Source organism: Chrysemys picta, chromosome 23 (genome assembly GCF_011386835.1).
Source record: "Chrysemys picta bellii isolate R12L10 chromosome 23, ASM1138683v2, whole genome shotgun sequence".
In the NCBI taxonomy this organism is placed as follows: Eukaryota; Metazoa; Chordata; order Testudines; family Emydidae; genus Chrysemys; species Chrysemys picta.
Genome location: NC_088813.1, coordinates 9,391,762 through 9,419,657, shown reverse-complemented (window position 1 = coordinate 9,419,657; position 27,896 = coordinate 9,391,762). Strand labels below are relative to the sequence as shown.

The following is a 27,896-nucleotide window of genomic DNA, read 5'->3' as shown; positions in this document are numbered from 1 at the left end:
CCCCCTTTGTGGCTGCAGCATGTCCCGGGAAGAGCCATGTGCCTTCACTCCAGTACAGCACCTGCAGCTGTCGCGTCGCCGGAGCTGAGACAGGCTGGGCTTGCACGGCAGTACCCCAAGGACGACCCACCCGGTGTTTGCGATTCAGCAGGTGCTACTCTCCTGTCCCCGTCAGCACTGACCAGCGCCCCGAGCAGGCACTGAGCCGATTTGTGAAGGGCCTGGGAAGCGTCTGAGATGAAGAGGTGCCACTGTAGTCAGCAGATCCCTTCCCGCTGGCCTCTCCAGGCTCCGGCTGAGCTCCGGAGAGATTCCGGCTCTTCGGCGTTGGGAATAGCCCCTGGCTGGCTGCCCGTCCGGGAGCCGCACCACTCAGTGAGCCATGGAGGACCGGCCTGGAAGACTGCCTGGCTGGGGTGGGGGGTGGGGAAGCATGCATTGAGCCGGAACCCAACTAACCACTTGCAACTTCTTATCAGTGACCCCGTCACCACGGGCTGCTCTGCACAAGATTGTGGAGAGGAGGCTGCAGTTCCACCTCAGACACTTGCATGAGACCCAGCGCCGAGGCTGGCCCGGCTTCCTCATTCGGCCTCAGCTGCGGCGACAATCACCCTGCACCGGAGTGCTGACGGGCTGCAGTCTGGGTCAGGGTTAGCGTGTCAGCGAGGAGACAAAAGGCAAGAGCCCATTGCACTAAGCGCCTCCCGGCGAAGTTCTGGCACCAGAGCCGTGGGGTCTGAAAGGTCTTTGGGAGTTCAACAGGGAGTCATGGGACCTATTGGGTGTGACACGTGGTGGCTTCGCGGGGTCACTCACAGCCAGCCTGGCATGCCCAGCGAGGGCTCACTCGGCCGTTCCATAGGGCAGCGGGGGATATGGCTCTCCCAGGTGGATCTGGGGATGTGGGTGCTGCAGGGGTCCCGACTCAGACCCAGACAGAAGGCTGGCACGTTCACCCAGGGGCATGGCGACCTTCAATGGCCACGAGCTGCTGGGGAGATGGTACCCAGTCGGCACTGCCAAGGGGGGACGGCCCTCACTCCCACGCCTAGAGGCAGACAGCAGCGATTGGCTGCCATTCTGACATCACTGGAGGAATTGCCGTGTCCACCTGTAGCAAGGCGGAGCACTCGCTGCCGCGGCACCTCCTGCTGGTTGGTCTGGGAATTAGCTCTTCCAGCTTCGGAGCGCCTCCTCCTGGCCTGCTTCTCCCTTTTCTAGTACCACCCTTTAGTTCAGACCCCACGTCCCTCCCGGCACCTCTGTGCCCCTTCAGTCGGGCACTGCCCCCTGGCAATACCCCACACTCAGGGGTCCTCCTCTCCCTGGGGACCCCAATTCCCTAAAGCCCATCTTGCCTCAGTGACCGACTGCCAGTCTTCACCTAGCCCCTTCCCTCAGGGGCAAACTGCCACTCAGCATTGCCCACGCGTTTGGACCTGCTGCCTTTTCCTGGCCTGGGAGCACCGCTGCAGCCTCATTACCCCCACAGGCCCTTTTAGCCCGGCCTCAGCCTGGGGACTCGCCTGGCCAGAGGTCCCTAGCTCTGCCTGTCCTTCCCCAGCACTGCTCTATTTGAGATACCCTTCCCCAGCCAGGTCCTTCCCCCTCCACCACTGCAGTGAGACTCCCCCTGCCTAGCTCCCAGCCCTTTTATCAGGACCAGCTGGACCCTAATTGGGTGTGGCCACCCCTGCAGCTGCCAACCAATCAGCTTCCCTCAGCTGCTTTCAGCCCTGCTACCCCACCCAATCAGAAGAGAGCAACTGGCCATTGTCCCTACTGTGCCTCAGTTTCCCCTCCGGCTGGGCACAGGAATGTGAGCCCCGGGCCAGTGCATGTCGTGCGTGCCCCAGCCATAGAGGAGGCGGGCCTGGCTCTTTACTTCCAGCTGCAGTGACTCCTGCCGACCCTCCTTCAGTCCTGGCCCCCAGCCTTGGGGAGGGAGAAGCTCATTTGTGAAGCCAGGCCCCTTGCCCAGTTGACGACGGTCATGCAGCCCCCGCCCAGGTGCCATTCCAATGCCAGGCGCCCTCCTGGTTTATTAACACAAAGCAGCGTTAGGTCTTTTTCGTCCTTTCTGGCCCTTTCACGGACAAACCCATTACCCTGATCTCGGGGCTGCGATGCCTCTCCCCACCCCGGCCCCCAGCTCTGCACAGGTCACCAGGCTCCCCTGGGCCTCTGCTCTTTCCCCTCTGCCAGGCTCTGGAGCGTCCATCCCTGGCCTCTCCCGCACAGAGCCAGACTCGATAGTCCTGCCTGATTCCTCAGTCATGGGTTCTCCCTGGTGCCTAAGATTCCCACCGGCTGCGTTCCCACAGCAGGCAGCCTAGGCCCTGCACGCGCGGGGAGGACAAGGGCCTTGTTGCAGGCTCATAAGGGGGAGCTGCCGTTTCTGCTGAGAGCTCTGCTCCCTCCTGGTCTTCCTTGGCACGCGGTGCAGCCCCCGGGACCCTTCCCTATCCTGCCTGGTCTTGCCTTGGCCCAGCAGCTGCGGGAGTCCTTGTTCTGGGCCAGTCCCATTGCCTTTAGTGGCCACATCAATCATCTAGGGTCTCAACTAGGATCAACTAGTTTTACTTTGCAGTAAAGTCACCCCCCCGCATGAGTCGCGTCACCTTCCCCCAGACCCCAGAGTGGGGCTTGAACACCTGACGTGGCAGGTGAAATTCTGACCAGGGGGGTAGGGGGAGAAGACCTTCGTGACAGGTCCAAGCTGGCTGGAAAAGCAGCTTGAAGTGCCCAGGTGTGAGTCAGTCTGACCCAGGCTCTAGGGGCCAGGCCGGCTGGTTCTGGAGCCGATCGGCCCACGTGCCAAAAAGCCCGCTGTAAGAGACGCCTGGCTCAGCTCGGAGGCAGGAAAGGCTGCACGGGGCTGCAGGAGATGCCTGGAATTTTGGTCTTGAGTCACAGCCTCCTTGGCTTCCTCCCGCCCCTCGCTCCTGCTCCGCAGCCCCCTGCTATTCCAGTCCTGGGCCCACACAGCTCTGCCAACGCCCCTCAGGCCTGACCTGCAGCCCCGCTCCCCATGGGCACAACAGGGCTGCTAAGCCGAGTCAGCAAGTTCAATCTTGCAAACGCGTTGCCAGGCCTGTCTGTAGCAGGGCTGCCCCACCACCGAGGCCCCGACTAGCCCCCTCACCCCTGCTCTGACTCACCCTCCCACCCTTGCACCCACTGCCCCTTGCAGCACTGAGCACTCATGTCCTCTGCTCCCCTCCATGCCTCCGCTCTTCTCCCTGCCGGAGCTAGGATCCGCTCTCGCCCTTTCATTTCACCTCCCCACTCCTCCCTCTTTCGCCCGATCCACCCTTCCCAGCACTGGAGGCACCAGCAAATGAGCTGTTTGCAGACAGGCTCCTTCCCCTCCTCTGGGCAGGGCCTGGCCGTGGCCATTGGCTCCCTGAGTTCCTGGTCTTGCCAGCACCGTTTAAAGGGGGTGCTTGGAGCTGCTGCTCAGACGGCTGCAGCCCAGGGCAGGTTGAGCAGGGAGCTGCAAGGATGGGGGCGCTCCAGTGGGCTCTGCTCGTCGCACTGTGGAGCTCGGTCGCAGGTGAGTCTGTCTCTGCAACCGGCTAAGCTGGAGCTGGGGAGAGTGGAGCTGCTGCAGCCCCGAGGGATGATGTTACAGGGAGAACGTTTGCTCCCTGCCAAGTGGGAGCAGATGGAAGGCGACAGGTGATGGGAGCAGGGGAACCGGTAGGGCTACCTGAGTGCCTCTCCTCCGCCTGCTTGGGAGGAAGGATGTGGGGGTGCTTAGGGCATAGGGCTGAGACTGAGGCTTCCCCCGTGACCTTTGGGAAGTCACTTCCCCTTTCTGGACCTCAGTTTCCCCAGGAGAGAACCATACTGATCTTCCACGCCAGTGTGTGACGCTACGCTCTGTGAAGCGCTTGGAGATCCTCACCTGGATGGTGCAGAGTAGCTGGGACGCTTGGCTGTGCCCAGTGAAATGTGGCCGGACAAGCTGGACTGGATGGTTAGTTCTCACCCGGGGCCACTGGCTCCTGCAAGCGACCGACTGGAGAGTCCTCGGCCTTATGCCCCGTGCAGCGGCGCTGGAGTAGGGGGAACATAGCAGGCGGGGGGCAGCCGTGTAGGGACAGAGGGGGCTGAGTGAGGCGTGGGAGCAGGGACCGCCGTGAAATGTTCCAGGGGGAATCCAAGATTCTCGTGTTTATAACCTAAAAGCAAACCTGTGCGGCCGGGCTCTCTCTGGGTGTGAGCTGGAGCCCCTCTTCCGGGCAGCACGTGCTCTACGGCCCAGCAGCAACTTGCCCTGATGCTGTGCTTCAGCTTGGCATTAGCTGCGCCGACGCTGGCACTCCTACGGCGCTCCCTCGCTGTCCGATCTGGGACGCTCTCAGGGTGTGCAGCGGCCCTGAGCCGGGCTGAGTCCTTTGTGTAGAACTGGCCTGAAACTGGCAAAAGTGGCACAGAGCCACCTGCTTCCCCCCCCCCCCCCCCCCCGCCGCCGCCCAGCATCACCGCCAGGGAGGGGCGTCAGGGGAAAGGCAGCTTCCTTCTTCGGGCTTTGCACTCTCTAGCAGAGCTTGGGTCCTGCGTGATGTGCTAGCCCCTAGGCACTGCTCTTACCCAGAGAAGCGGAGGGTAGGGTGACCAGATGTCCCGATTTTATAGGGACAGTGCCGATTTTGGGGTCTTTTTCTTATATAGGTTCCTATTACCCCCCACTCCTGTCCCGATTTTTCACATTTGCTGTCTGGTCACCCTAGCGGAGGGCCATGGGCCACCTTCTCTCTGTGCCACGTGCCAGCTGCCTTTCCTCTCGGCCCCCCAGCCTCCTTTGGGGGACCAAAGGGTGGAGGGAGCAGAGGGCACCATGGGGTGCTCTGCAAATGGGGGGCGTTGCTTCCAGACAGGCTGCGGTTACCCTCCAATTTAAGGACCTGTCCTCCTCCAAGGAAGATGCTGACATGAGGGAAAAGACGAGCTCCTTAAAACACAGGGTGTGTTGGCTTTTTAGCCTGCGGCTGATGAGTAAACCCCAGCCAAATTGTTGGGGAGCAGAGCTCCTGCCTGCACACCCACGTCCCCTGGGGTAAAGGAGGGGAAGCATGTGATGTGTCTTAAACTGTGAGGATCAAATCCTGACCTATGCAACGCACAGGGCAACGGCATAGGCCATGGGACCACACCTTCCCAGCCCCCCTAATGCAACCCAGTGCCGCCCAGCGTAGGGTGACCAGGTGTCCCGATTTTATAGGGACAGTCCCGATTTTTGGAACTTTTTCTTATATAGGCACCTATTACCGCCCACCCCCTGTCCCAATTTTTCACACTTGCTGTCTGGTCACCCTAGCCCAGCGTGGCCAGTGGGAACTGGTGGGCACTCGTCACTTTTGAGACCCAAACCCATTTACAGAGGTGCCTAAGTATGCATGTAGGAGCGTGGCATCAGGCACTCCCCTGTGGAAATCTTGGCCAAATCTTTTTTGGTCGGCCATGCAGTACGGAGGGACGCTGGCGACGATCCGGGGGCAAGCGAGGAAGATGATGGAAGAGATGGAATAAGGCAGCGGATCAAAGGCTGACGGAACGGGGCATGTTTAGTTTGGAAAAGAGGAGAGTAAAGGGGGGACATGAGAGCGGTCTTCAAATATTTGAAAGGCTGCCATGAAAATAGATGGAGGAAAGTTGTTCTCTCTTGCCACGGAGGGCAGGACCAGAGCCGACGGGTTCAAACTACAGCACAGCAGATTTAGATTAAAATCTCAGGCAAGACTTCCGAACGGTAAGGACAGCGGAACCGACGCCTCGGGCGGTTGTGGAAGTGCCTTCGCTGGAGGTTTTCCAAAGGCGGCTGGGTAGCCGTCTGCCTTGGGTGGTTTAGACACCACAAACCCAGCCTCTTGGCGTGGGGTTAGACTAGCTAACCCTGGCGGTCCCGTCTCACCTTGTGTGACTGACGGGGCCTCCCGCCAGGACATGCGATCTGCACACCGCCGGCGGACGCTAGCGTTGCCCAGCTGCAGTGAGTCGGCTGCAGACCTGGCAGCAGTCACCTGTTCCTAGGAGAGGGCAAGCGTGCGCAGACACAACACCGCTGCGGGGGGGGAGCACCAGGTGTAGGGTTCTGGGGACATCCTCCCCCAGGTACCCAGCCTGGCGTCCCAGTGTACTCTGGGACCAGACTTTGGGGGACTGCGTACTGATACCCATGCAGCGCGGACAGCTCACTTATGTACCTCACCATTGCATCTCAGTGCCTTGATTTTAGGTTGCTCCCACCACTACAGGACAGGGCCCAGGGCTTGCTGGCTTGTCACCACTATCTTACCCAGCCTCGCTGGAGTGAGTGCTCCATGCAAACCCCGACAGCGATTTCGAGAGCCAAGAGCTGTTATAAACAGCTGCAACTCCACTGACGTCCATGGCACTGCACCCACCAGCCCCAGATCTGAAACTGGCCCTCGGGTGTAACTGGAGCCCTCCAACAGGGGGAACACGGTGGCTATGTTAGCAGGCCAGGGCCAGCTCCATACCTCTGTCTTCCTTTTCTTTCAGGAGAACGCTGCAAAGTGTTAAGCAAAATCCCTGAATTTGGAGATATCTACCATGTCAAAGGTAACAGTCTCGCTGTACAACTCAGGGCCGGATGGGCACCAACCGTGTGTGTGTGTGTGTGTGTGTGTGTGTGTGTGTGTGTGTGTGTGACCAGACTGAAGTGTACCCCTCCCTGTAGCCAGAAGCCGGAGATAGGCCTCCTCCCAACCCGACAGAGTCACAGGTGTGCCCGGTGCAGTTATGCAAAGCTGTGTAGGGCTAATTGTTGCTGAGGTTAATTGACGCCTTAGATCTGATCTGCCCTTCCCAGGAAAAAAAAAACCAGACGAACAAAGGAGAGCTCGACCCAGGAACTCCATCAAGTCCCAGTTCTCCTAGCAAACAGAGCTTGGCACCCAGCCACACTCCGGAGCACCGGGGCACACATCCTCAGAGGCATTTAAGCTCCTAACTTCCAATGGACAGCAGGAACCTAAATACGTCTGAGGATCCGGGCCCGCGTTCCTCTCCTGCAGGGTTCCAGTTTGGCTGGTTTCCTCAGACTGGAAGGTCCTGGGGCAGGGATTGTGTTTTCCTGGCTGTGTGGGGCCTGCGCCCAGTACACTATGGGTGTGTTACCAACAAACAAAAGAATGAGAATGATTGTTCTAGACTCAAGGCAGAAGAATGTCTTGAGACCGGGCCTCTGCGGAGAGGTTGCGGCTTTCTCAATGGCGTGGCTTTTGGCAAGCCGGCTGCTCGGGCCGCACGTTGCCTGCACAACCCTCTTCAACAACAAAGCTGCACTTTAATGTCTAGCTTCCTATGATTATCCCTCCAATGGCAGAGCTTGGGCTTTCGACACACACCGATCGCCCCCAGCGAGAGCCTCACACCGAGTGCTTGCTCTGGATAAATTCGCGTGGCAATTACAAGCCCAAGAAACCAAGGGTGTGAGCTGGCAGCGCTGGGGGGGCCTCTCTAATGTTCACTTAGCCTGGGTTCAAGGCATAATCCATGCCCAGGATTCTGTGTTGTGCTGGGCATGGAGGAACTTGAGTGGCCTACAGAGCCCCCAGGAACCATCCATCGCTGGCGGGAATGAGCTCAACTCCATAGACAGCTTAACCCAGGGGTGACCGTGACTCTGAACCCCAGGGAGTGAGAGCCGGCTCCAGAGTCGTCAGGAAATGCTCCGCCCCATAGCGTGGCATCTAGTCTCACTCCCAGGTTCTCAGAAATAAATAGGGTGACCAGATGTCCCGCTTTTATAGGGACAGTCCCAATTTTTGGGTCTTTTTCTTATATAGGCTCCTATTACCCCCCATCCCCGTCCCGATTTTTCACACTTGCTGTCTGGTCGCCCTAGAAATAAACCCGACTGAAGCGGGCACCTCCCCAGAGCTGCACACTCAGGGTAGCTAGCCCCTGCTGCGGCTGGGCTCTGGTTTCAGCGCACGAGGTCAGAGCTCGCCTGAGGATTTCTCCTCCAGTTCAAAGCACAGCCATATACCTAACGTGTTTGGAGCGTCAGAGCTTCCTCCGGGTGATCTGGCAAATCCACCCACCATAGCTTAGGGCAACGGTGCCCAAACTTTTCCTGTCGCGCCCTCCCTTACCAGTAATGGAATCTGTCCGCGCCCCCCGTCCCCCCATTACTGCATAGCCAAGGCTTCCTCAGCAGAGCAGTGGGGGCTGAAGGTGGAGTTGGGGGCAGAACTGGGGGTGGGAGGGGAGCTGGGGCTAGAGGTGGAGAGGGAATGAGGGAAGAGCTGGGCTGGAGGCGGAACAGAGTTGTGGCTGGTGTTGGAACTGGTCTGAGGCTCCCTCCCTGCCCCCCAGAGGGGTGGCCTGGGCCCCGCCACATGCCCCCTGAACATTCCTCCGCGCACCCCCAGGCGGGTGCACCCGACACTTTGGGGACCACTGGCTTAGGGCAGTGGGGACAGCTGGTCGGAGGCTTGCACTGATTTATGACAATTCTCAAGCACGTGCTCTGCACCTTGCAGAGCCCAGCACGTTCCGCTAAGCTCCCCCAGGCGCCTCGTCCAGAGAGCAGCAAAGCGAGGTGCGCACGCACGCCTGTGCTTTCGAGCTGTACATCGGCGCGACAGGCTCACCCTTGTCACCCGTGTCGGCTAAAGGGGCCGGGTAGAAGTCTGCGTTCTCCCGGGGAACCTCCGCTAGCTACAGATGTGCCCTTGTCCCCCGACTCCAAGGAAAAGACACTGACTCATCTGTCCCTCGTGTGCTGCAGGAGTCATCAGCCTGCCTTACGCCGAAATCGAGGAGCCCTTCGAAGCCTGGTACAACCTGAGCGGAGGAAAGAGCCGGATTCAGTACTACCACGGTAAGCTGCCGGGGTCCTTGCGGGAGGAGGACTAGAGAGAGTCTCCTGGGGGTCTGTAGAGCAGGATGTGCCGATGGGTGGTTCAGCCGAAGGGCAGAACTTGTCACGTGCCAAGTCTGGGGCGACACCATCTCCTGCTCGTGCAAGGGGCTGGCTGGGTTAGCTCAGGAGTTGCGGCCGTGGGCGAAGAAGTCGAGGCTGAGAACCGTTGCAGATGGGCTGCTCAGTCCCGCTATCGGTCAGGCACGGGTTGCCTCTGCTTGGACGACTGGGTGGATTTGGACAGCAACGTGGACGTCACGTACCGAGGATGAAACAGTGGAAATGCAGGGTCCTCGAGTGACATTTCCTATTGTCACTTGCATGCGGTGCCTGGCTCTCCCAGACCCAACGGCCACGCCCGTGACTCAGGGCAGCGTGGCATCTCCTATCCTGGGGGGGAAGCAGGATCCCACCCCCTCAGTCGGTGCTCTGTGGGAGGAGGGTGGAGAACTCTTAAGGGCAGCCCTACGTAGAAACTGCCTGCCTCTATTTTCCCTTCCTGCCTTGCAGGGCAGGTGATAACTTACCAGTTGGGATCGGTGAAGCCGTACGGTACCAGCTACAAGATCACGCCGGAAACTACTGAGACGGAGGTGAACGTCTTGAAGTGCTTCCAGCTCAATGGCACGAAAGAGAAGCTGGTCAAGCCGCAGAGCGTCTTTCCCCACACACATGGCTTCAAGGTGAGCCCCTTCCGCCGGGGATCTGGGCGGGATGGGGGAGGAGCGCAGGACACCAGGCACTGGGCCAGACCCTCAGCCGGCGTGACTCAGACCCAGACTGACAGCAGCTTGGCCGGGTCACAGCAGCGATTGGGTTCACTGTAGCTGAGAGAACCGTTAGCCCCATTCCGATCTCCAGCCCATGTGGCATTGTAGACAGCGCCTGACAGTTGGCCTGCCCACGCCTTGCATGCCTCCTCCTTACAGGTATGTGGGAAGCCGCAGACAGTTGTTCAATAGCTTATCGGTAAATGCCAAGTCTCTGTCTCCTTGCTTGAGTCCCTGTGTCTTTCAGTGTTCTTCCTGGCCTCTTCTGGCTGGTGAAGGTTCATGCATACACTTCGTGTAGCTTCCCAGATCCCCGCTGTGGGGTGCAGCCGGGAAGGTGGCCTGTTACAGCTCCCCAATTCTCTCTCCCAATACTTGGAGCAGTTTAGAGCAGCCTCAGGGCTGCTCTAACCCTAGCTGAATATCCCTGGGGACATTCCAGGTAGAGATTGGTGGCATGTTTTACACTCGGCCCACTCCTCTCCATCCCCCGCTGAAAGCCAGGAAGCATAAGAGCCGGCAGAACCAGTTCCATGCCCTCTGGGGAAGCCCCGTGTCTAAGCAGCACAAAAACAGCACAGCAAGCCAAGGAGCCCAGTGTGGTTGTTAGCGGTGTCAGAAATGGACAGCCCCAATCAGAGCAGGGGGGTTGCCTGGCCAGCCAGACTCTGCAGAAGGAGGTGAGCCTGGGAAGTGCTGGCCGAGAATCTCTTCTCCCTTCCCAACCCTGGGAGATTTGTTGCAACTAGTCCTTACTGCAACGAGGTGGCAGCTTGGGCGAGCCCGGGTGGTGACTCAGCTGCCTGCTACCGAGAGCTTCCCGTTGTGGGCGTTGGGCAAAGTTGCTTTCACATGTCCCGGACTCTGAATGAAAACTGAAATTTGCTTCGCCCGGATGATCATTTGGCAATGGCTGTTTAAAAGGCCTGGGCGTATGGGGAAAATTCACGGATCTACGGCTACTTGCTTAACGCAGCTCCCTGGGGAACGGGGCTGTGGAAAGATTCAAGCTCGTACTCACAGACTCATAGACTTTAAGGTCAGAAGGGACCATTATGATCGTCTAGTCTGACCTGCACAACGCAGGCCACAGAATCTCACCCACCCACTCCTGTAACAAACTCCTAACCTATGTCTGAGCTATTGAAGTCCTCAAATCGTGGTTTAAAGACCTCAAGGTGCAGAGAATCCTCCAGCAAGTGACCCGTGCCCCACGCTGCAGAGGAAGGCGAAAAACCTCCAGGGCCTCTGCCAATCTGCCCTGGAGGAAAATTCCTTCCCGACCCCAGATATGGCAATCAGCTAAACCCTGAGCATGTGGGCAAGACTCACCAGCCAGCACCCAGGAAAGAATTCTCTGTAGTAACTCAGATCCCACCTCATCTAACATCCCATCACAGACCATTGGGCATATTTACCTGCTAATAATCAAAGTGAATTAATTGCCAAAATTAGGCTGTCCCATCATACCATCCCCTCCATAAACTTATCAAGCTTAGTCTTGAAGCCAGATATGTCTTTTGCCCCCACTGCTCCCCTTGGAAGGCTGTTCCAGAACTTCACTCCTCTGATGGTTAGAAACCTTCGTCTAATTTCAAGTCTAAACTTCCTGATGGCCAGTTTATATCCAGTTGTTCTTGTGTCCACATTGGTACTGAGCTTAAATAATTCCTCTCCCTCCCTGGTATTTATCCCTCTGATATATTTATAGAGAGCAATCGTATCTCCCCTCAGCCGCATTCTGGTTAGGCTAAACAAGCCAAGCTCTTTGAGTCTCCTTTCATAAGACATGATCCATTCCTCGGATCATCCTAGTCGCCCTTCTCTGCACCTGTCCTCAGACTGGGAGTTCTTTGGAGCGAGGCCCGTCTCCTTGTGATGCGCGTGGTGCAATGCGTACCACAGTGGGGCCTGAGGCTTGCCTGGAGCCACTGGGTGCTTCAGGAATACCAGGGCCAATAACACAGCTGCTCACTGTAGCTAGTCAGAGGCCACGTTGAATGACCCAAAGCCACGTTCACGGCCCGCGAGCTCTGCAGAGCCAGCCCAGCTCTAAGAGAAGGAGCCGAATTCTGTTCTGTCTCGTGCATCGACAGCATTACTAACTAAATTCCAGGTTCCGCCTGCGCAATCCCCAGGGGGTCACCCAGATATTACAGGGGGCAGGAGCCTTATGCTTGGGCTGATGCTGCAGAAGGAAAGGACTCAGCTTGACTCTCAGATCCCAGGGTTGGCAGTAAGAAATCGTCTGGTTTGCAAATGGTCTGAATTTGACAGGGGGGCACTGAGAGCCAGGGGACAGGGGACCCCCCCCAATGCTAGCCTTTGCATCACTCAAGACTAGCGCTTCACTTGGAGGCAGGCCCATCAACACGCAGTCTGAAGAAGAACTTCATGCAGCTGGCCCTGCTAGCCAGCAGCTGAGAGGACATGGGAGATGGCCGCCGAGACCATGGGAATGGAGGAGGCAGCTTGCGGAGGGCATAGCCAGAGGTAGACAAGGGAGGACTGGGTTGGAAGGGAGGATGGGGGAGGGGTCGCCCTGGGGATCTTGGAAGCCAGAAGGACTTTTCTGATGGTGGCTGAGGAGGTTTTAGCTCCATGAATGAAGGATGCGGGTGCAGGAAGCACGCTGGAAATTATTTATTATGTAGGATGGTAGCAGCTGACCTAGGAGCTCCAGTCACGGACCAGGCCCCAGCTGCGCTAGGCACTGGACAGACACAAAACAAGAGACAATCCCTGCCCCCAAGAGCCCAACTAAACGTCCCTCTCCGGGGACGGGGCAAGGAGATGAGACAAGCCTGGGTCTGCAGCTAGTGCCTAGCCCCATGACCTCCGTGCACCTGGCGGCATCTCCTAAGGCAAGGCTCGGGGCTGGATTCGCACCAGCTGCCTCGGGGCGGGAAAGAGGTGCTGTGGGCAGTGTGGGTCAGTCCCACCAGCAGAGCGCTGGAAAGAGCCACCAGGCCTAACTCCGGCTCCCCTCCATTGCCTCCCCAGTTCCTGCGGGAGGAGTACTTCAAAGGGCAGTACTGCAGCGTGTGGCAGGACGTGACCGACTGGGGCAAGAAGAAGAACATCTACACCTTGTGGGTGACCAACACCAGCTGCGGCTCGTCCCCCGTCCACTATGAGATGCGGGGTTACAACAGCGTGCTGGGCTCCCACTACGACAAATACGAGATCGACTACAGCGACTTCACCAACAGCTACCCGGCCTCTGTCTTCGACCTCCCCATCAACAGTAAGGCGGGCCTGGCGGGTCCTCTCCATCCCTGGGCCAGCATTTATCCCTGCCCGAGACAAGCCTCTTCTCTGTACTGCAATAGCATTCAACTGGGAGCAGGTCCCTTCGCACTAGGGGCTGCACCAAGACGTGTGCAGACACCCGCCCGGCCCTGACGGGGACGTAGACAGAGGGGGAGGAAGGGATCCGAGCGGAGGATTAGGAACCGAGGCACAGCGAGAGAATGTGGCCTGCCCCAAATGTGGCAGAGTCAGGAATTGACCTCAAGAAGCCCAGGGCAGAGAGGAAGTGGTGGGCGGTGCCCTACGTCCTGTTGCCCTGGGAGAGCCTGATGTCAGATTCAGGAGGTGCCCAGAAGCAGGAGTGAAACTATTTCGACAGAGGCGCTCAGGGGCGGGGCAGGGAAACTAGCCCCCTCGCCCATCTCCGGCTCCAGACAGACATTGGGCAAGGGCAGTTCAGCCACGTGTCGGAGACAAACGGGCTGGGGGCCGCTGCCCGCTCTCAGATGTTTCCACTGGTGGCTGGCTGGGGACCCAGCAGCTAAGCCAGCGCGGGTGATAAGGTTCGCAGCTGATCTGGGTCTCTCTGCGAGGTAGCCCGGTTCTGTGGGAGCCCTGCTGGCATAGCATGGCCCGTGGCATCTGGAAGGGCCAAGACCCGGTGCCGAGTGTCTTCTCTTTGCATCCAACCCTGAGGCCAGCCAGGGGAGAATGGGAGGTCGGGCAGGCCCATGAGAGGCCGAACCAGCATGTGGCTGTGACAGGTGTCTGTAGGCAGAAGATGGAGGCTGCCTGCTAGGAAAGTCGGGGTAGAGAGAGGAGGGGATCTCCCAGCTCCTTGGGGCAAGGCGGGGAGGGGCTCTAATGATCACTGTAGAGCTCTGACAGCAGGACGTTGCCCGCTCCCCACTGGGCCCTGAGCAGTGAACATGGCACTAGCATCGGTGAGGGGTGGGGGCCTGCAGCCTCGTCTGAGCCAGCCCTCGAAGGGAGTGAGGAGCAGTCCATGGGGAAAGCGTCCTGCAGAGAGGCAAAGCCCCGTGCAGCTTGGGCAGCTGGGAGAGCTTCGGTCCACCCGCCCCTGCAGGCATCAGAGCAATCACTGAAGCCTCTTGTACAGGTTGCATCTAACGGGGCAGGGGGAGTCTTGGGGTGACGGCTGCCTGTGCTCGTGCCCTAGGAACGAAGTCCTGTGGGGAGCTCCCCGGGCTGGGAGCAGAGCGCTGGATCCTGGCCAACCCCATGCAGGACTTCGTGGGGCGGCAGGAGGACCGGTCCCATGAGGTGTTCCACCACTACCGGAAGTCGTTCGAGAAGAGCTACGACAGCGAGCAGGAGATGGAGCACAGGCAGCACACCTTCACCCACAACATGAGGTACGGGGCTGCCCGGGGGCAGCGCGGGCCCTGGGGTCACGGAGGAGGAGAGAGCTGGTGCATCGTGCGCTGAAGGAAACGGCATCTCTGCTGGGTCAGGGAGGCCGGAGGGTTCCCCCAGGGAGCTGGCTCTGCCTTGGTTGCTTGCAGAACGGACCATCCTGAGCTGGCCTTGAACGTGGTGGAGAACGGCCTGTCCACATGGGTCTCAGTCGGCAGCACCTGGGCTAGCAGTGGACTCTAGATGGTGGCTGGAGAATGGAGTCCAGGCTTCTCCCCCGCAGGGCCTGGGGGCACGTCTCCACTGCAGGCAGCTCACGGGGACACCCCCAAGCTACGCTCTCCTCCGGCTAGCTCAAAGCTAGCTCCAGCAGCGTCCAGCAGGGTGGTGAGACGCGCTGGCCGCTCGAGTGCGTGCCCAGCGTCCTCGCGGCCGGGGCTGCAGCCTGGAGGCCAGCGCGGGTCACCACCCGTGCGCTGCGACTGTTCCTGGAGCTAGCTTTGATCTAGCTCCAGCAGCGCTCCCTTGGGTCTGCCTCCAGAAGCTGCAATCTCAGCTCCCCGGGGTATGTCTACGCTGCAAGCGGGAGCTGGTCTGTTGGCTTCCTTTCAGGCTGGCATCACTTGGTTCCCCCTGTCCCCAACACACAGAGCCCTCCCGGGTTACAGCCTGCGTGCACTGGGCATCCCCCGAAGCTTCCTGGCTGCCCTTCGAGCCTGCACCAGAGCGCTAAGGGTTAATCTGCTTGCTGCGCAGGGGAGCACGCTGTGGGTGTGCCCAGTGGGTAGGGATTCCTTCGCCAGGGCTGTAGAGTGGCGGCAGGAGCTCTCTATGCCCGGTGGGCAGAGCAGTGCCCAGAAGCCAGAGCTGCCCAGCTCCCCCTCTCTTCACGGCATCCATCCCCTCCCAGGTTCGTCCACTCCAAGAATCGGGCCAACCTGTCCTACAAGCTGGCGCTGAACCACCTGGCTGACCGCACCCCGGAGGAGATGGCCGTGCTGCGGGGGCGGCTAAAGAGCGGGGCCCCCAACAACGGGCAGCCGTTCCCGTCGGAGCTGTACACTGGCCTCATCCTGCCCGAGATCCTGGACTGGAGGCTGTACGGTGAGTGGGTTGTTACGGGGCTGCTTCTGGGCACAAAGCGCCGTCCGGATGGAGCATCTCCTCCCGCCTCCCTTTCCCCACCCCATTGGCACAGGGACCCCACTGCTGCTCATAGGGCTCGAACCCTCGAGGGGCTGTGGACACTACCAAACTTTTGAGCAATTGGTTGCGTCCGTGTTTGGGTGCCCAATGTGGGACCTCGAGGGTCGATATGTCCGGGTGCGGAGCACCCCCGCCCCCCTCCCGCTGCTGGGGAAGTCAACGGGAGCTGGAATCGCACAGCGCTGTCTGGAACTTGGCCTGATGGGTCGCGAGTTGAGACTCCAAAAATCAGAAAGAAAAAAACAAACAGGGCGCTTCTAAGGGCGTCGGCCTTGCGGGCTGGATTGGTTGGCGTCCCACTGTTACCCAGACATCCGTGCAGCGCTGTGCGGGCAAACCCCGTGAGAGACAAGCAGGCTGGCCCAGGGCGGGCACCAGACTGAATGCCTCAGGGAGGGATTAATGGGGAACGAATGATGCCAAAGCTGGTCTTACTGCAGTAGTGCTGCCATCCAGAAACTGCAGCCCCATTAGCTGAACAGACGGGGGGTCATTTTTCAGCCTGGTGAGTGACCCCGTGATCCAGTCATAGAATCATAGAATCTCAGGGTCGGAAGGGACCTCAGGAGGTCATCTAGTCCAACCCCCTGCTCAAAGCAGGACCATTCCCAACTAAATCACCCAGCCAGAGCTTTGTCAAGCCTGACCTTAAAAACATCTAAGGAAGGAGATTCCACCACCTCCCTAGGGAACCCATTCCAGTGTTTCACCACCCTCCTAGTGAAATAGTTTTTCCTAATATCCAACCTAAACCTCCCCCACTGCAACTTGAGACCATTACTCCTTGTTCTGTCATCTGCCACCACTGAGAACAATCTAGATCCATCCTCTTTGGAAGCAGCTATCAAATCCCCCCTCATTCTTCTTTTCTGCAGACTAAACAATCCCAGTTCCCTCAGCCTCTCCTCGTAAGTCATGTGCTCCAGACCCCTAATCATTTTTGTTGCCCTCCTCTGGATTCTTTCCAATTTTTCCACATCCTCCTTGTAGCGCGGAGCCCAAAACTGGACATAGTACTCCAAATGAGGCCTCACCAATGCTGAATAGAGGGGAAAGATCACGTCCCTTAGCCTTCTTGGCAACAAGGGCACACTGTTGACTCATATTTAAGTCTCTCATAAATGAGCGGGGGGTTGGGGGCTTGTGGTTCACCTAGGCAGCAAGTGACAAGGCTTCTGCTCCCATCACAGACTCCCCATGTGACCGTGGGCAAGTCACCGAGGCTCTGCCTCAGTTTCCCCATTTGTAAAGTGGAGCTGGTGATATTTCCCTGCCACACAGGGCCATGCGAGACCTAATTCATGGCTGCTAGTTAGTGCGTGGAGATCCCTGGCGGGAGAGGAGGGCTCTGCCAGCACCCAGGCCAGGGAAGCACCAGACCCAAGAAGCTAAAACTCCCGTCTCCAGCACTCTACGCCCTGCTTTACAGGGAAACGTTGGTAGCTCTTGGGCAGCGAGGGAGGGAGCCAGGCAGAGAGGGAACCGGGTGGATTAGAGTTCCCCAGATGGAGATTCCTGGAGGCACCTGGCCAATATCTCTCAGTCCCTGACCCCTCACTCGCTCCCTCCCTCCCCAGGCGCGGTGACCCCAGTGAAGGACCAGGCCGTGTGCGGCTCCTGCTGGAGCTTTGCAGCCACCGGGGTGATGGAGGGCGCCCTGTTCCTCAAGGTGAGAGCCCGCCCGCCTCCCGGTGAGGAGATTGCCTGCTCTGCTGAGGGCACGAGCTGCGTGCCTACGTGTCACGGGCAGCCCCGCCGGCTCCCCAGCGGGACGGCGCGGCCACACCAGAGAATGCTGGGCAGCCCCGGAACAAGGGTGGGGAGGGGATTGGGGACGCTCCAGCAGCTGGAGGGGTGGGAACGGTCTTTGTGCTGAATTAGGAAGATCCAGGGATATTGCGGTGACCCCCCTGCATAGGCCCAGCCGTAGCTCAAGCCTGGCTGGAGGTGGGGATGGCGGAGCTGGGAACACCCCGCCTGGCCGTGGCTTTGCAGCTCAGGACCTGGGTTGCCTCCCTCCCCAGACCGGAGTGGTGACCCCGCTGTCCCAGCAAGTCCTGATCGACTGCTCCTGGGGCTTCGGGAACTACGGCTGCGACGGCGGCGAGGAGTGGAGCGCGTACGAGTGGATCAAGAAGCACGGAGGCATCGCCAGCACCGATTCCTATGGCCCGTACAAAGGCCAGGTGAGCGCGGCGCCCTCCGGCTTGGCTGCCAGAGGTGCCCGTGGAGCGGCTCCATTGGCACGGGAGCTCTGGTCCCACTCAACCTCCCCGTGTGTTCCAGGTCTGGGAGCCAAAAGCAGGTTGCCACGAAGGGGGAGATTCTGCCTCCAGCAGGGCCGAGACCTCTAGGGGCTTTGGGGCTCTATCCCATGGGGCCGCTCCAGCGACCCCGCTTAGGGTCAGTGACCAGGGTGCAGCATCCACATGGGAAGCAGCCATTGGGACTGCCGACAACATGCCCTTGCTGGCCCCAATTACAGTTGCATGGCCCTGGTAAAGCACTAGCCTGGGACTTGGAAGACCTGACAAGTCACTTTCCTCGCTCTGTGCCTCAGTTTCCCTGGCTGTGCAATGTGGGTGAGACTCCCTTGCCTATCGGGGATGTTGAGGGAAGGCACTTGGGCACAGTGCTGATTGGGGTCACAGAAAGGAAATAGGGGCATTAAAGCGTAGACTGGACACGCCAGCAGCCAGAGACGCTGATGGCTTCCTCCGAGCCCAGGGGCATCCACACATTGGTCTGACCAGCCGAGGCGCCCCCTCCCCCCTGCTCCTGGGGCCGGCCTGGCTCGTGTGTGCAGGGGTGGAGGAGAGTGGCTGTCATCTCCTTCCGTCTGTGTTGCAGAACGGCTTGTGCCACTACAACAAGTCCGAGCTGGTGGGCAAAATGAAAGGCTACGTCAACGTCACCTCGGGTAACATCACGGCCCTGAAAGCCGCCATCTACAAGAACGGCCCCGTGGCCGTCAGCATCGATGCCTCCAAGCGGTCCTTCTCCTTCTACTCCAACGGCGTCTACTATGAACCCAAGTGTGGTGAGTGTGGCCGTTCCCGGCCCGTCGGCTCCTGGGATGGCTTTGGCTGGCCCTGGGCAGTTGGCTTCTGGTGGCCAAGTCCAGCAGTCCTGGAACGCTACCACACAATGACTCCACCGGCAGTCTGGAGCCCCTGTGGCTTGACGAGGGCATTGCAGGGGATCTGACACTAGGGGGCAGCCACGTCTCCTTTCCCAGCTGCATACGTTCAGACCAGACAAATAAGCCAGTTCAGCAAGATGTGGAGGGTTCCCTTGGGGCGGGGGAGGCTTTGATAAAAGGAAACAAAACCAGAGGAACCCCCGGTTTCTAGTCCCAGCTCTGCTGTTCATTTGCTAGGTGATTTTGGGCTAGTTACGTAAACCCGGTGCCTCGGTTGACCTGGGGGGATAACAACACTTATCCACTGCTGCAAAGTGCTTTGAGACGTGTAGATGAGAAGCGAGGCCCTGGTTCTGTCACTAATGAGCTGGCTAGCGGGGCAGTGCCGTCGGCTCATATCTATTTTGGCCCCTCTAGGTAACCAGAGAGGTGACTTGGACCATGCGGTCTTGGCTGTCGGCTACGGTGTGCTCCAAGGGGAGCTGTACTGGCTGGTGAAGAACTCCTGGTCCACCTACTGGGGTAACGACGGCTACATCCTCATGTCCATGAAAGACAACAACTGTGGGGTAGCCACGGACGCCACCTACCCCATCCTGGAGTGACTCCCGGCGCCAAACCAGGCTGGGCTCACCTACACCATCCTCGCCCCACCCACAAGGGTCACCGGGCCTGGGCAGTTGATTTGCAGGCCGGTGTGGATTTCATCCTAGCAGAGACACCCACTGGAGAAGCGAATGTATACGGTCCCCGTGCCTCAGCCCTCGTCGGGAGCAAATCGGTTCCTCGGAACCTCACGGCACTAAGCCCCTGAGTGAAAGGGAAAGCAGCCACTCAGGGGGAGGATGGTGGGAACATACCATAGCAATCAAGGGGGGGTGGTAATTTGGGGAGGGGAAGAGGTGTGAAAAAAGGGGCTGCCTGTACTGTCCCCCTAGGATGGCCGCCTGGCTACCAAGCAGCCCAAAGAAGCCCACAGGGACGCAGCGGAAGTTGCTCGCGCCACTGCTGGCAATAAAGTCCCTGGGAAAGTGCTGTCTCTCTTTTAAACCAACTGGGGGAATTAAAGTGCACTTGCTTCACAAGGTGGTTTGGCTTCACGCTGCTCTAGGCGCGCTCCCGACCACTGCCAGCGGGGCAGGACACCCCGTGCACGCTGCCCCGGCCCCTCCCCCCAAAGCCATCAGGTCATATTCCTCTTCACCCCCAAAGCAAACCTCCTTCTCCCTCAGTACCTGGCAGCGGTGGCTCCCCTGCACTGCAGCTGCTCTCCTGGTGCTGGCATAGCCCCCGGGGGCACGCAGGGGTCCTCACTGCTGTAGGGGCGGCTTCCTGCCAGTGCTGGGAACCCCACTTGCTCTAAGAACGGCCAGGCCAGGGGCAGCTGCCTCCAGTTAGCAGCTGATCTTCATTTCCTCCCTGGGGCCAGCCAGCCAGTGAGCTCAGACCTTCTGCCCAGCCAGCCGGCGCTAAGGCCCCTCCCTGCCAGGCTCAGGTGGCGCTCACGGCTGGGCAGCATGGGTGCCCCTCCCTGCTGCCAAGCCATGGTGGGAAGTCTTCAAGTGCCACCCATTCATACGGGGCCCAGCCCCACCAGCCTCCTCTAGGCTGGCAGCCGGGGTTTGAACGGAGCCTTTCCCCCGCGGAGAGAGGAGGGAGCGGGAGGCTCAAGTTGCCCCAGTGCGTGTGGGGAGCAGCTGCCCCTTTCCCCGGAGCTGAGCTCCCATCTCAGGGCAGCTCCAACGAGGCCTCCCCAGCCTGGGCTGGGGGAGCAGACCTAGCTGTGGCCTTCGGCCTGGCAAACCGGCTTCATCCCTCCAAGGCTTAGAGGGAGGGTGTCCTAGGAGAACCGGGGACCGCTGCCTGCGGAGGGCAGATGTGGGACAATGTGACGGCCCCAACGCTGCCAGCGGAAGGGGAACCAAACCTCGCGTTTCAGGGCTGGAGCCGGCTTCTAGGTGATTGAGGTCAGGGAGGGACCTACTGCGGGGAGCAGGTTCTCCCACAGCTGCTGCTCCGCGGTTCTTACACCTTCCTCTGAGGGGCTGGCCCCTGCCTGAGACTGAATCCTGGCCTGGGAGGGCCAGGCTGATCCAGCAGGGTGGGTCCGCCAGGCCTCGCTAGGCCTGCAAACAGCCCCCGAGGAGCTGACCAGACTCTCAGGGCTCGTCTTCGATGCCGTGCACGTGGGTGTCACCCCTAACTCGAGTCCTGTCCACGCACGAGAACCCTGTGGCTACAGCTCATGTTAGCACGACGCCCCAGCGGCTCGCACACGCGTGGTGTGGCTGCGCTCTCTGGCTTAGGCTGACCCAGGAGGAGTCCACGTGAGTGTGGATTGCCTGAGTTCGCTCTGCGGTGGAGACCTAGCCGCTAGCTTGCTGCTCGCGCACGCTAAGAGCTAGCGTTGCCCCGTGTCTGCAGGGGAACCTGGCCAGGGGCGTTTGCATAAGGACCAGGACGCAGTCAGGAGGAGGCGGCTGCACCCAGCTCATTGTACGGGCCCCAGCAGGCAGGGGACACGCCTTCAGCAAGCCTCAGGCCACAGCAAGGAGTGAAGTTCTGCTCCTGCATCAGTGCGGGAACCAAGGCTCCGGCACCGTGGGAGGCTCGGGACCGTAGGACTGGGGCTTCTTCTTCCATATGGAAAAACAGGCTCTTCCAAAGCAGCGATGGGTGTGGCGGGGCTGCAGCAGCGGGCGATTGCGTGAGCTCCACCCAGCCGTGTGCTGGCGTTGGCCTGGTGCGTTGCTCGCCTACCAACCGGGACTCTGCAGCCCAGTTCTGCGTTGCTGTGGGAGGTGGGGGGGGGTCACACCAGGCAGCCGCAGCAGTCCCATTGCCGGAGCTGCGACAGTGGCTTGCAGGGATCGCATGAGACCCTCAGAGCAAGAAGCCCAGGTGAGACCGGCCCAGGCCTGCGTGCTGCCTCCAGCGCTGAGCGGTGGCTCAATGCGGCTAGTGTAATAAAGCCCTGAGCCCAGCAGCTCCGGTACTACCATGGCGACAGAGGGTCACTAAGTAACAGACACAGCAGGCACCGGGTCTTTGCCATTGCCGTGCCAGAGACTAGCGCGACACGCCCGGCGTGCTGACCCCGCGAGCGCTGGGTCAGAGCCAGCCAGCTGGAGCGGTGGCCGGACGCTGGATGTGAGCAGGAAGGCAGGACTTCTGGAAGTGGCTTCCCCCTGGCCAGTCACCTCCGTGGGGAAACGCGTGAGCTGGACAATGCTCGTGGGTTGCACCCTGGGGTTTGCGGTCCGTGCTGTGTAGGGTGCCAGGCTGAGAGCTTTGCACTCCTGCGAGTCACCCCAAGGACTGCGAGCGAGGTGGACTCCTCCTAGCCCCCTGCATCCCACTAGCCAAGGGAGCTGTGTCCAGTGAGGGATTCCTAGCAGATCCAGAACTGACCTCGCCTAGGACGTGATGCTGCTGCCGGACGGGGGATCCCAAAGCGTGGAAGGACCGTTCCCTAGGCTGGGCTCACAGCTGTGACTGCTCACTGGAAGGCTGCCTGGGGAAACCGAGCAGAGAGAGACCACGGAGTTCGCTGGCCTGCACCAGGCAGCTAGCTTGGGCCCACGGGGGAAAGGGGGTGGCTGCAGGGCGCCCAGCTCAGAAGAAAACAAGAGGCTGAATAGCTGAGGATGTGGAAAGCAGCCGAACTCCCAGGTCCCACAGAAAGGGCAGGGGTGCGCCGGGCTGGCAAACCCGTGTGCTGTGCCCCATCACATCCCGCATTCTCAGCAGCAACTGGCTGAGTCAGTGCTTGGTTGGGAGACCGTCAAGGCCCACTCAGCCCACTGCAGGGGTGGGTGCTGGTCACTCCCTTCTCTGAGTCACGGCGGCATGTCACAGTTCAGGGCCACTGCACCTGGATTCCCAGTCCCTGGTCCCCTCATCCAGCCCCTGCACTGCTGGAAGAAGGAGCCTTCCTATCTCTGGAGGCTACACTGTCTCCCCTGGCAGCGACGTGTGCACCCTGACAGGACGCAGCAGCTAGCAGCCCCCTGTCAGTGCTGACCCTCTCCTCAGACACAAAGAGCACGACCCCTCTGGGCAGCCTCCCTAGCTCATCACGGAGGAAGCCGGAGGTTTTGGCAGCTGGGTCTGGAGCAGTTGGAGATTTCTGGCCCCCGGGGAGACGTAGGGGGACAGTTTGGGATCAAGGGGTAAGACACATTAGCTGGACTCTTCGGCTCGGATGATCAGCAGGGAGATAAATAACAATGCTGATGTTTAAAGGACCATCACTAGGGTTCAGAGTTAACAACTAACTGAGAAGAACAGGGCAGTTCTCACACAACAGAACTCTCATTTCAGGCTCCCTGCAGACTCAGGAAGACGACGACGCAGCAGTTAGACTCTGTTTGCATCTACGATTTTCTTCACAACCACCGGGGCTGGCACGATCCTTCTCTCTTTTACGCAAGAACGGAGGCTTGGGAGCAGAATCCCACAGCACAGAGGGGATCTGCAGCTGCGGGAATCCAGGTGGCCTGGCTTACAAGGGGGGTCATTTATGCTTTCCCTTGTGACCACACCGGCCTAGCTGGGTTCCCCACCCCACTCCATTGTTGGGGGAGCCCAGCAAACAGATAACCCTCCAAAGACCAGAATACTTTGTGCCTTTACCAGCGAGTTTATTGACAGGACCAGAATCAGTCGCATCAGCTGTTTCTCTTTGCCAGCTGCAGGCCTGGGAGTTGCCCTAGTTACTGTAACTCACCAGATTGCTAGCCAACTATAGGGAGAGAGGGGAAGAGGGGCCGGAGCACCATCCAGAGAAGCCCTCCTTTCAGTTCCCAGCCGGAACGAGGGCTCCCCGCCACCCACAGCAGCTGGTCTGACTTCTCTGGTTCCATACCTAAAGCACTGCAAAGCTCTGCAAAGGGTTCTTCACATGTGGGTGCTGCACTCAGGAGGGGAGCTTGCCACACCTGTAGGCAGAACCCAGTTCGCTTTGATTTAGCTAGATCAAAGCCAGCTTGAGTAACAGCAGCCGCGTGGGCGGCGGCACAGGCTAGCTGCTGGAGTCAGTACCCAGGAAGGGGACTCGGGAGGCTGCTGTGGCGACACTGGCTGTGCTACTCGAGCCAGCTTTGATCTCGCTAGATCAAGGCTCGCCGAGACTGCGTCTAGCTAGATCCAGCTTCGCTCGGGTCTGCCGACCTGGGCTTGCAGTCACACCTCGTATTGCAGCACACCCTGGGCTGGGCTGAAATCCGCCCCAGCAAGAGGAGACCCTAGTTGCCCTCAGCTCCCATTTGGCTTCCCTGGGATTTCAGGGCACTCAGCATGAACCGGCAAGTGCCTAGGCCATGCAGCATCAGGCATGGCCTAGCTTGGTCCCGTCCGGAGCACAAGCAAGCACAGATAACGCGCAGACGGCTAAGGACCAGCATCCCGAGGCCAGCGCGCTTCCCTCTGACCCAGGAGCGGCTGGAGATCACGCCAGGACGGGGTACGTTGCCGCGCTCGCCACCCCGCAGTTGTTGTCCTGCATGGACAGGAGGATGTAGCCGTCGTTACCCCAGAAGGTGGACCAGGAGTTTTTGATGAGCCAATAGCTCTCCTCTTGCAGGACCCCGTAGCCCACGGCCAGCACCGCGTGGTTCAAGCTCCTGCTGGTATTCCCTACGGCCGAGAGGAAAGGAGATTAGCAAAGGGGCTTCTCGTGCTGCTCTTAACCCCGCTGCGGTTACCCTCCCCCCCAGCATCTGGGCTCTTGCATTCCCAGGAGGCCAAAAGACAAGTCTCACGCAGAGAAACAGCGTCAGCCAGCCAGCCACAGCAACCCTGGAGTGATCCGCGGGGGCAGATCCATGGATACTAAGGCCCATAGAGACCATCACGCCCAACTAGTCTGACCTCCCGCCTAACCCAGCCCAGCGTGCCCCACTGAATTGTTTCTGCATCGGATGCCGCGGGTTGGGACTCTCCCGAGACGTAGCTTCCTCCCCGGTGTGAATCGAATGCCCTCCTGCAGGCAGCTTGGAGAGTTGTACAGTCAGGTCTATTTTGCATGGGGCTGTGCCAAGAGGGAAGGGCGGTATCAGCCGCCCGGCTAGCCTCGTTCTGCCAGGGAAGTTATTTGGGGCACCTAGGATGGACTGTGATTGCCCCCTGGTGGCGGAGCCTGGGCAAAGCTCTTGCAAAGCTCTTAGAACAGGGGGGTGGCGCATTGCATTGGAAGACCCCCGAGCATTGCTCCAGTTATCCGGGATTCGTCAAGCTGGAGAAGGCAACACCTTTCTAAGAGCTGTCGTTGGGGGTTGGGGAGGTGCGTGATCGGAGGCAGAAGGGAGGCAGGAATGCTGGGGTGCCACCGTGACCGAAAGCACCGCTGTATTCCCCACCCGCCCCGACACACTGTTGTGATCGTCTTTATACCGGATATGCCTTGTGAGGTCTCATTTGAAAACTAACAACTTGCTGGTCAATAACACTCTGGTGAAAGATACGCAGCAACATTCTATGTAAAGTTATGAATTCCGCCTGCACGATGTTAGCGTACGGTCAAACCCCCCCAGCCTCCCTAGGCAAGAGTTGTTAAGCAGGTCTGGCCTGAACAAAGCAACATGGGTTCACCTCCCTTTACATGTAAGTAGTAAACAGGGCCCTGGGGCTGGAGACACAGCAAGTCTGCATTTCAGGATGCACAGGGAAGAAGGAGCCTCCTTCACCAGCAGATCCCATGTCACCTTCTTTACTGTGTGAATAAATGTAGCTTTGAGGGGGAAATCTCAGAAGAATCTACTCCAAATGGTGAGTTGATTGCAAAAGTGAAGGGCAAAACCACCCAAGGGATCTCTCCCTCTCTCACACACATCTGAGACGACAAAGGAACCGGCCGGGGGAGATCCTGTCCTGAGAATTTGGGCAACATTGTCACTGGGAACCTGTCGTGAGGATTTTACCTTGACCCAAGCCTCGCTGGTGACGTTTTAGCTGCCAGAAAGCTTTATTTCTCTCTCAACCATGTCTGACTTCCATACCTTACTTAGCCTTGCGCTCACTCAAAACCTCCCTCTTTGTAGTTAAATAAACGTGTTTTATTTTTAAACTAAACTAATCCAGGGCTGTGTTTAAACCAAACTGTTTGGTAACTCCGGTTAAAGTAGCCAATTGTTGAATATTGACCCCTTGGGGACTGGTAATAGCTGAACCGTCCAGGAAAGGGCTGGGCAGCGCAGAACACACGTTTGGGGGAAAACCTCGGCCTGGGAGTGTGTTGGGGTCACCCCGTGAGCAGTAACCCAGGCTGGTGGAAGCCGGAGCGTGGCTGGACCAGTGCTGCAGCCGTACACAGACACTCAGTCTGTTTGTCAGCAGCCCTGGTTGGGAGCTACCACCCCAACGTTGCGGGGCAGGTGGTGACACAACCCCTCACGGGGCTGGATTGCACCCCTGAACGGGATGCCCAGCCCTTGGATTTCTAGGGTCTCTGCTGCCTCCCTTCAATACACCTTTGGAGTCCGTGGAAGTGATCAGGGGCCAGCCCGGCTCTGTGCTGCTTGGGCGCTCTTCAACCTGGGGAATGTCCTGCCATGCACAGAGGTGGCTCCATACAGTTGCACTAGGAACCAGCACCCCCAGGCTGGGAGCCACGTGCGGCCCCCTGATGATTTTCCCGGTGGCACTGGGAGAGGGAGGGGGTGCCCGAGTACAGAGAGCAGCGTGACGCACTAGAGCCCACCCGGCCCGTGGTGCTGGAGCCAGCAGAGAAACCCTCAATGGAACAGAACAGCCTGGGACTCTCCTGGCCCATGGGGGTGCGCGGCCACCCTGTCTCCTGAGCAATCCGGGATCCAGCAGCCCCTGGCAAAAGATCACCATGACACAGCCTCCCCTGCTAGCCATGCAGTCTCGTCCCACCGGGAGCGCCATGCGGCTGGCAGGGCTGGACTCACCACACTGGGGATCGTAGTAGATGCCGTTGGAGTAAAAGATGAACGACTTGAGGGAGGCGTCGATGCTGACGGCCACGGGGCCGTTCTTGAAGATGGCGGCTCTCAGGGCAGTGACGTCGCCGGCCGGGACGTTGACGTAGCCCGTGATGTTGGCGAGGAGCTCAGTAGAGTTGTAGTGGCAGTATCCGTTCTAGGAGGCAGGCGGGACACTGGAGTTTAACAGCGGTAGGGTTTGAGTGTCCCCGTCCAGCCAGAATGCTCACAGAGCAACCCCCATCCACCCCCTCACTGCAGCCAAGCCTGGATAAGAGCCAGAGGAGGCCAGCTGATCCGTGACACGCCACCAGCTCACACCCAGCCAGCCAGTAAACTCAGCCCTCTCCTGCCTGCTCAGCCCAGGGAGAACCAGCAGCGGTTCTGGCCGCTGGGCCGGCCCATTAGTGGGACACTCCACGAGGCCAGGAGAAGGGTTCAGTGCACCTGTTAAGCTCTGGCAGAGCTGGGACATGGGTGGTCTGGCCTAGCAGGTAGGACCAGGAGGAAGGCTTGGTGGGAGTCAGGGCTCAAGCCAGGGGTCAGAGCCAGTCAGGAGTGTAGGCAGGGATTGCAGGTGGAGTTAAGGTTCAGGAGCCAAGCCAGGAATCAAAGCCAAGGTCCAAATCAGGGACCAGAGCAGGGCTTGTGGTGGCAATATGCCACATGCTGCCAAGCGGCATGGACAGCTTCCTGGAACGCCCTCCATGCTTAAATAGAGCCCATGGACCAGTCAGAACCGCTGCAATCAGGTCTGCGCGGGCAGCACTTCCTGTGGTGCTTATTCTCCCAGGGTTTATTCATTGCAACGCTGCTGAGAGCCGCACCAATCCCCCGGCACTCTGCACACCTGGGTTCTAGCCTTCCGGAGCCTTACACGTCCCCTCTCATCATTTAACAAAAACCCCTCGGGGGCCAGGCGCTGCAGAGGGGCTGTACCGAGGGTTACGGCACTAAATGGGAAGCGTGGCGAAGAAACACTCGTGGGACTCAGAGCCGAGTGGAGCAGGTAGGTTTGTTTGGATCTGAGATTTCTGTAACGGACGAGAATTCTGCAGCGAGGGGAGATTTCAGGATCTTCAGATGCAATTGGTTCCTCCAAGAGTTTTATACCACTGCCCGTCGCTGTGGTATCGGAGCACCTGCCATGTAAAATCAAAGCCCCGGCGCATTGTCTAAAACTGGTTATAATGTCAAGGATCGGAGGTAGGAGAACATAGTAAGTTGCATCACGACGGAGTGGGGTCCCTGGAACGTTAGCCAGACTGGCCCTGCAGCCCCCCTCTCCTCCTGCAGCC

General features: G+C 59.3%; 2 protein-coding genes across 8 annotated transcripts in view; one reads left to right on the top strand and one right to left on the bottom strand.

Moving 5' to 3' along the window:
• Positions 1-3,310: 3,310 nt before the first annotated feature.
• Positions 3,311-19,737, top strand: LOC101939463 (digestive cysteine proteinase 2-like). Its single transcript, XM_008170967.4, has 11 exons — positions 3,311-3,559; positions 6,535-6,594; positions 8,771-8,863; positions 9,416-9,588; positions 12,679-12,922; positions 14,108-14,303; positions 15,215-15,408; positions 17,088-17,179; positions 17,535-17,696; positions 18,361-18,550; positions 19,070-19,737. The coding sequence occupies exons 1-11, from the start codon at positions 3,508-3,510 to the stop codon at positions 19,255-19,257; spliced, it is 1,644 nt and encodes a 547-aa protein (XP_008169189.2). The 5' UTR covers positions 3,311-3,507; the 3' UTR covers positions 19,258-19,737.
• Positions 19,738-23,274: 3,537 nt separating this feature from the next.
• Positions 23,275-27,896, bottom strand: part of LOC101944659 (digestive cysteine proteinase 2-like) — a 57,939-nt gene continuing 53,317 nt past the window's right edge. For all 7 annotated transcript variants that reach the window (XM_065577039.1, XM_065577033.1, XM_065577031.1 and 4 more), the window contains 2 exons: positions 26,566-26,755; positions 23,275-24,289 (listed from right to left, as the gene is read on the bottom strand). In XM_065577039.1, the coding sequence (XP_065433111.1) occupies positions 24,102-24,289; positions 26,566-26,755 (378 nt within the window). In that variant the 3' untranslated portion in view covers positions 23,275-24,101. The remainder of the gene's footprint in view (positions 24,290-26,565; positions 26,756-27,896) is intronic.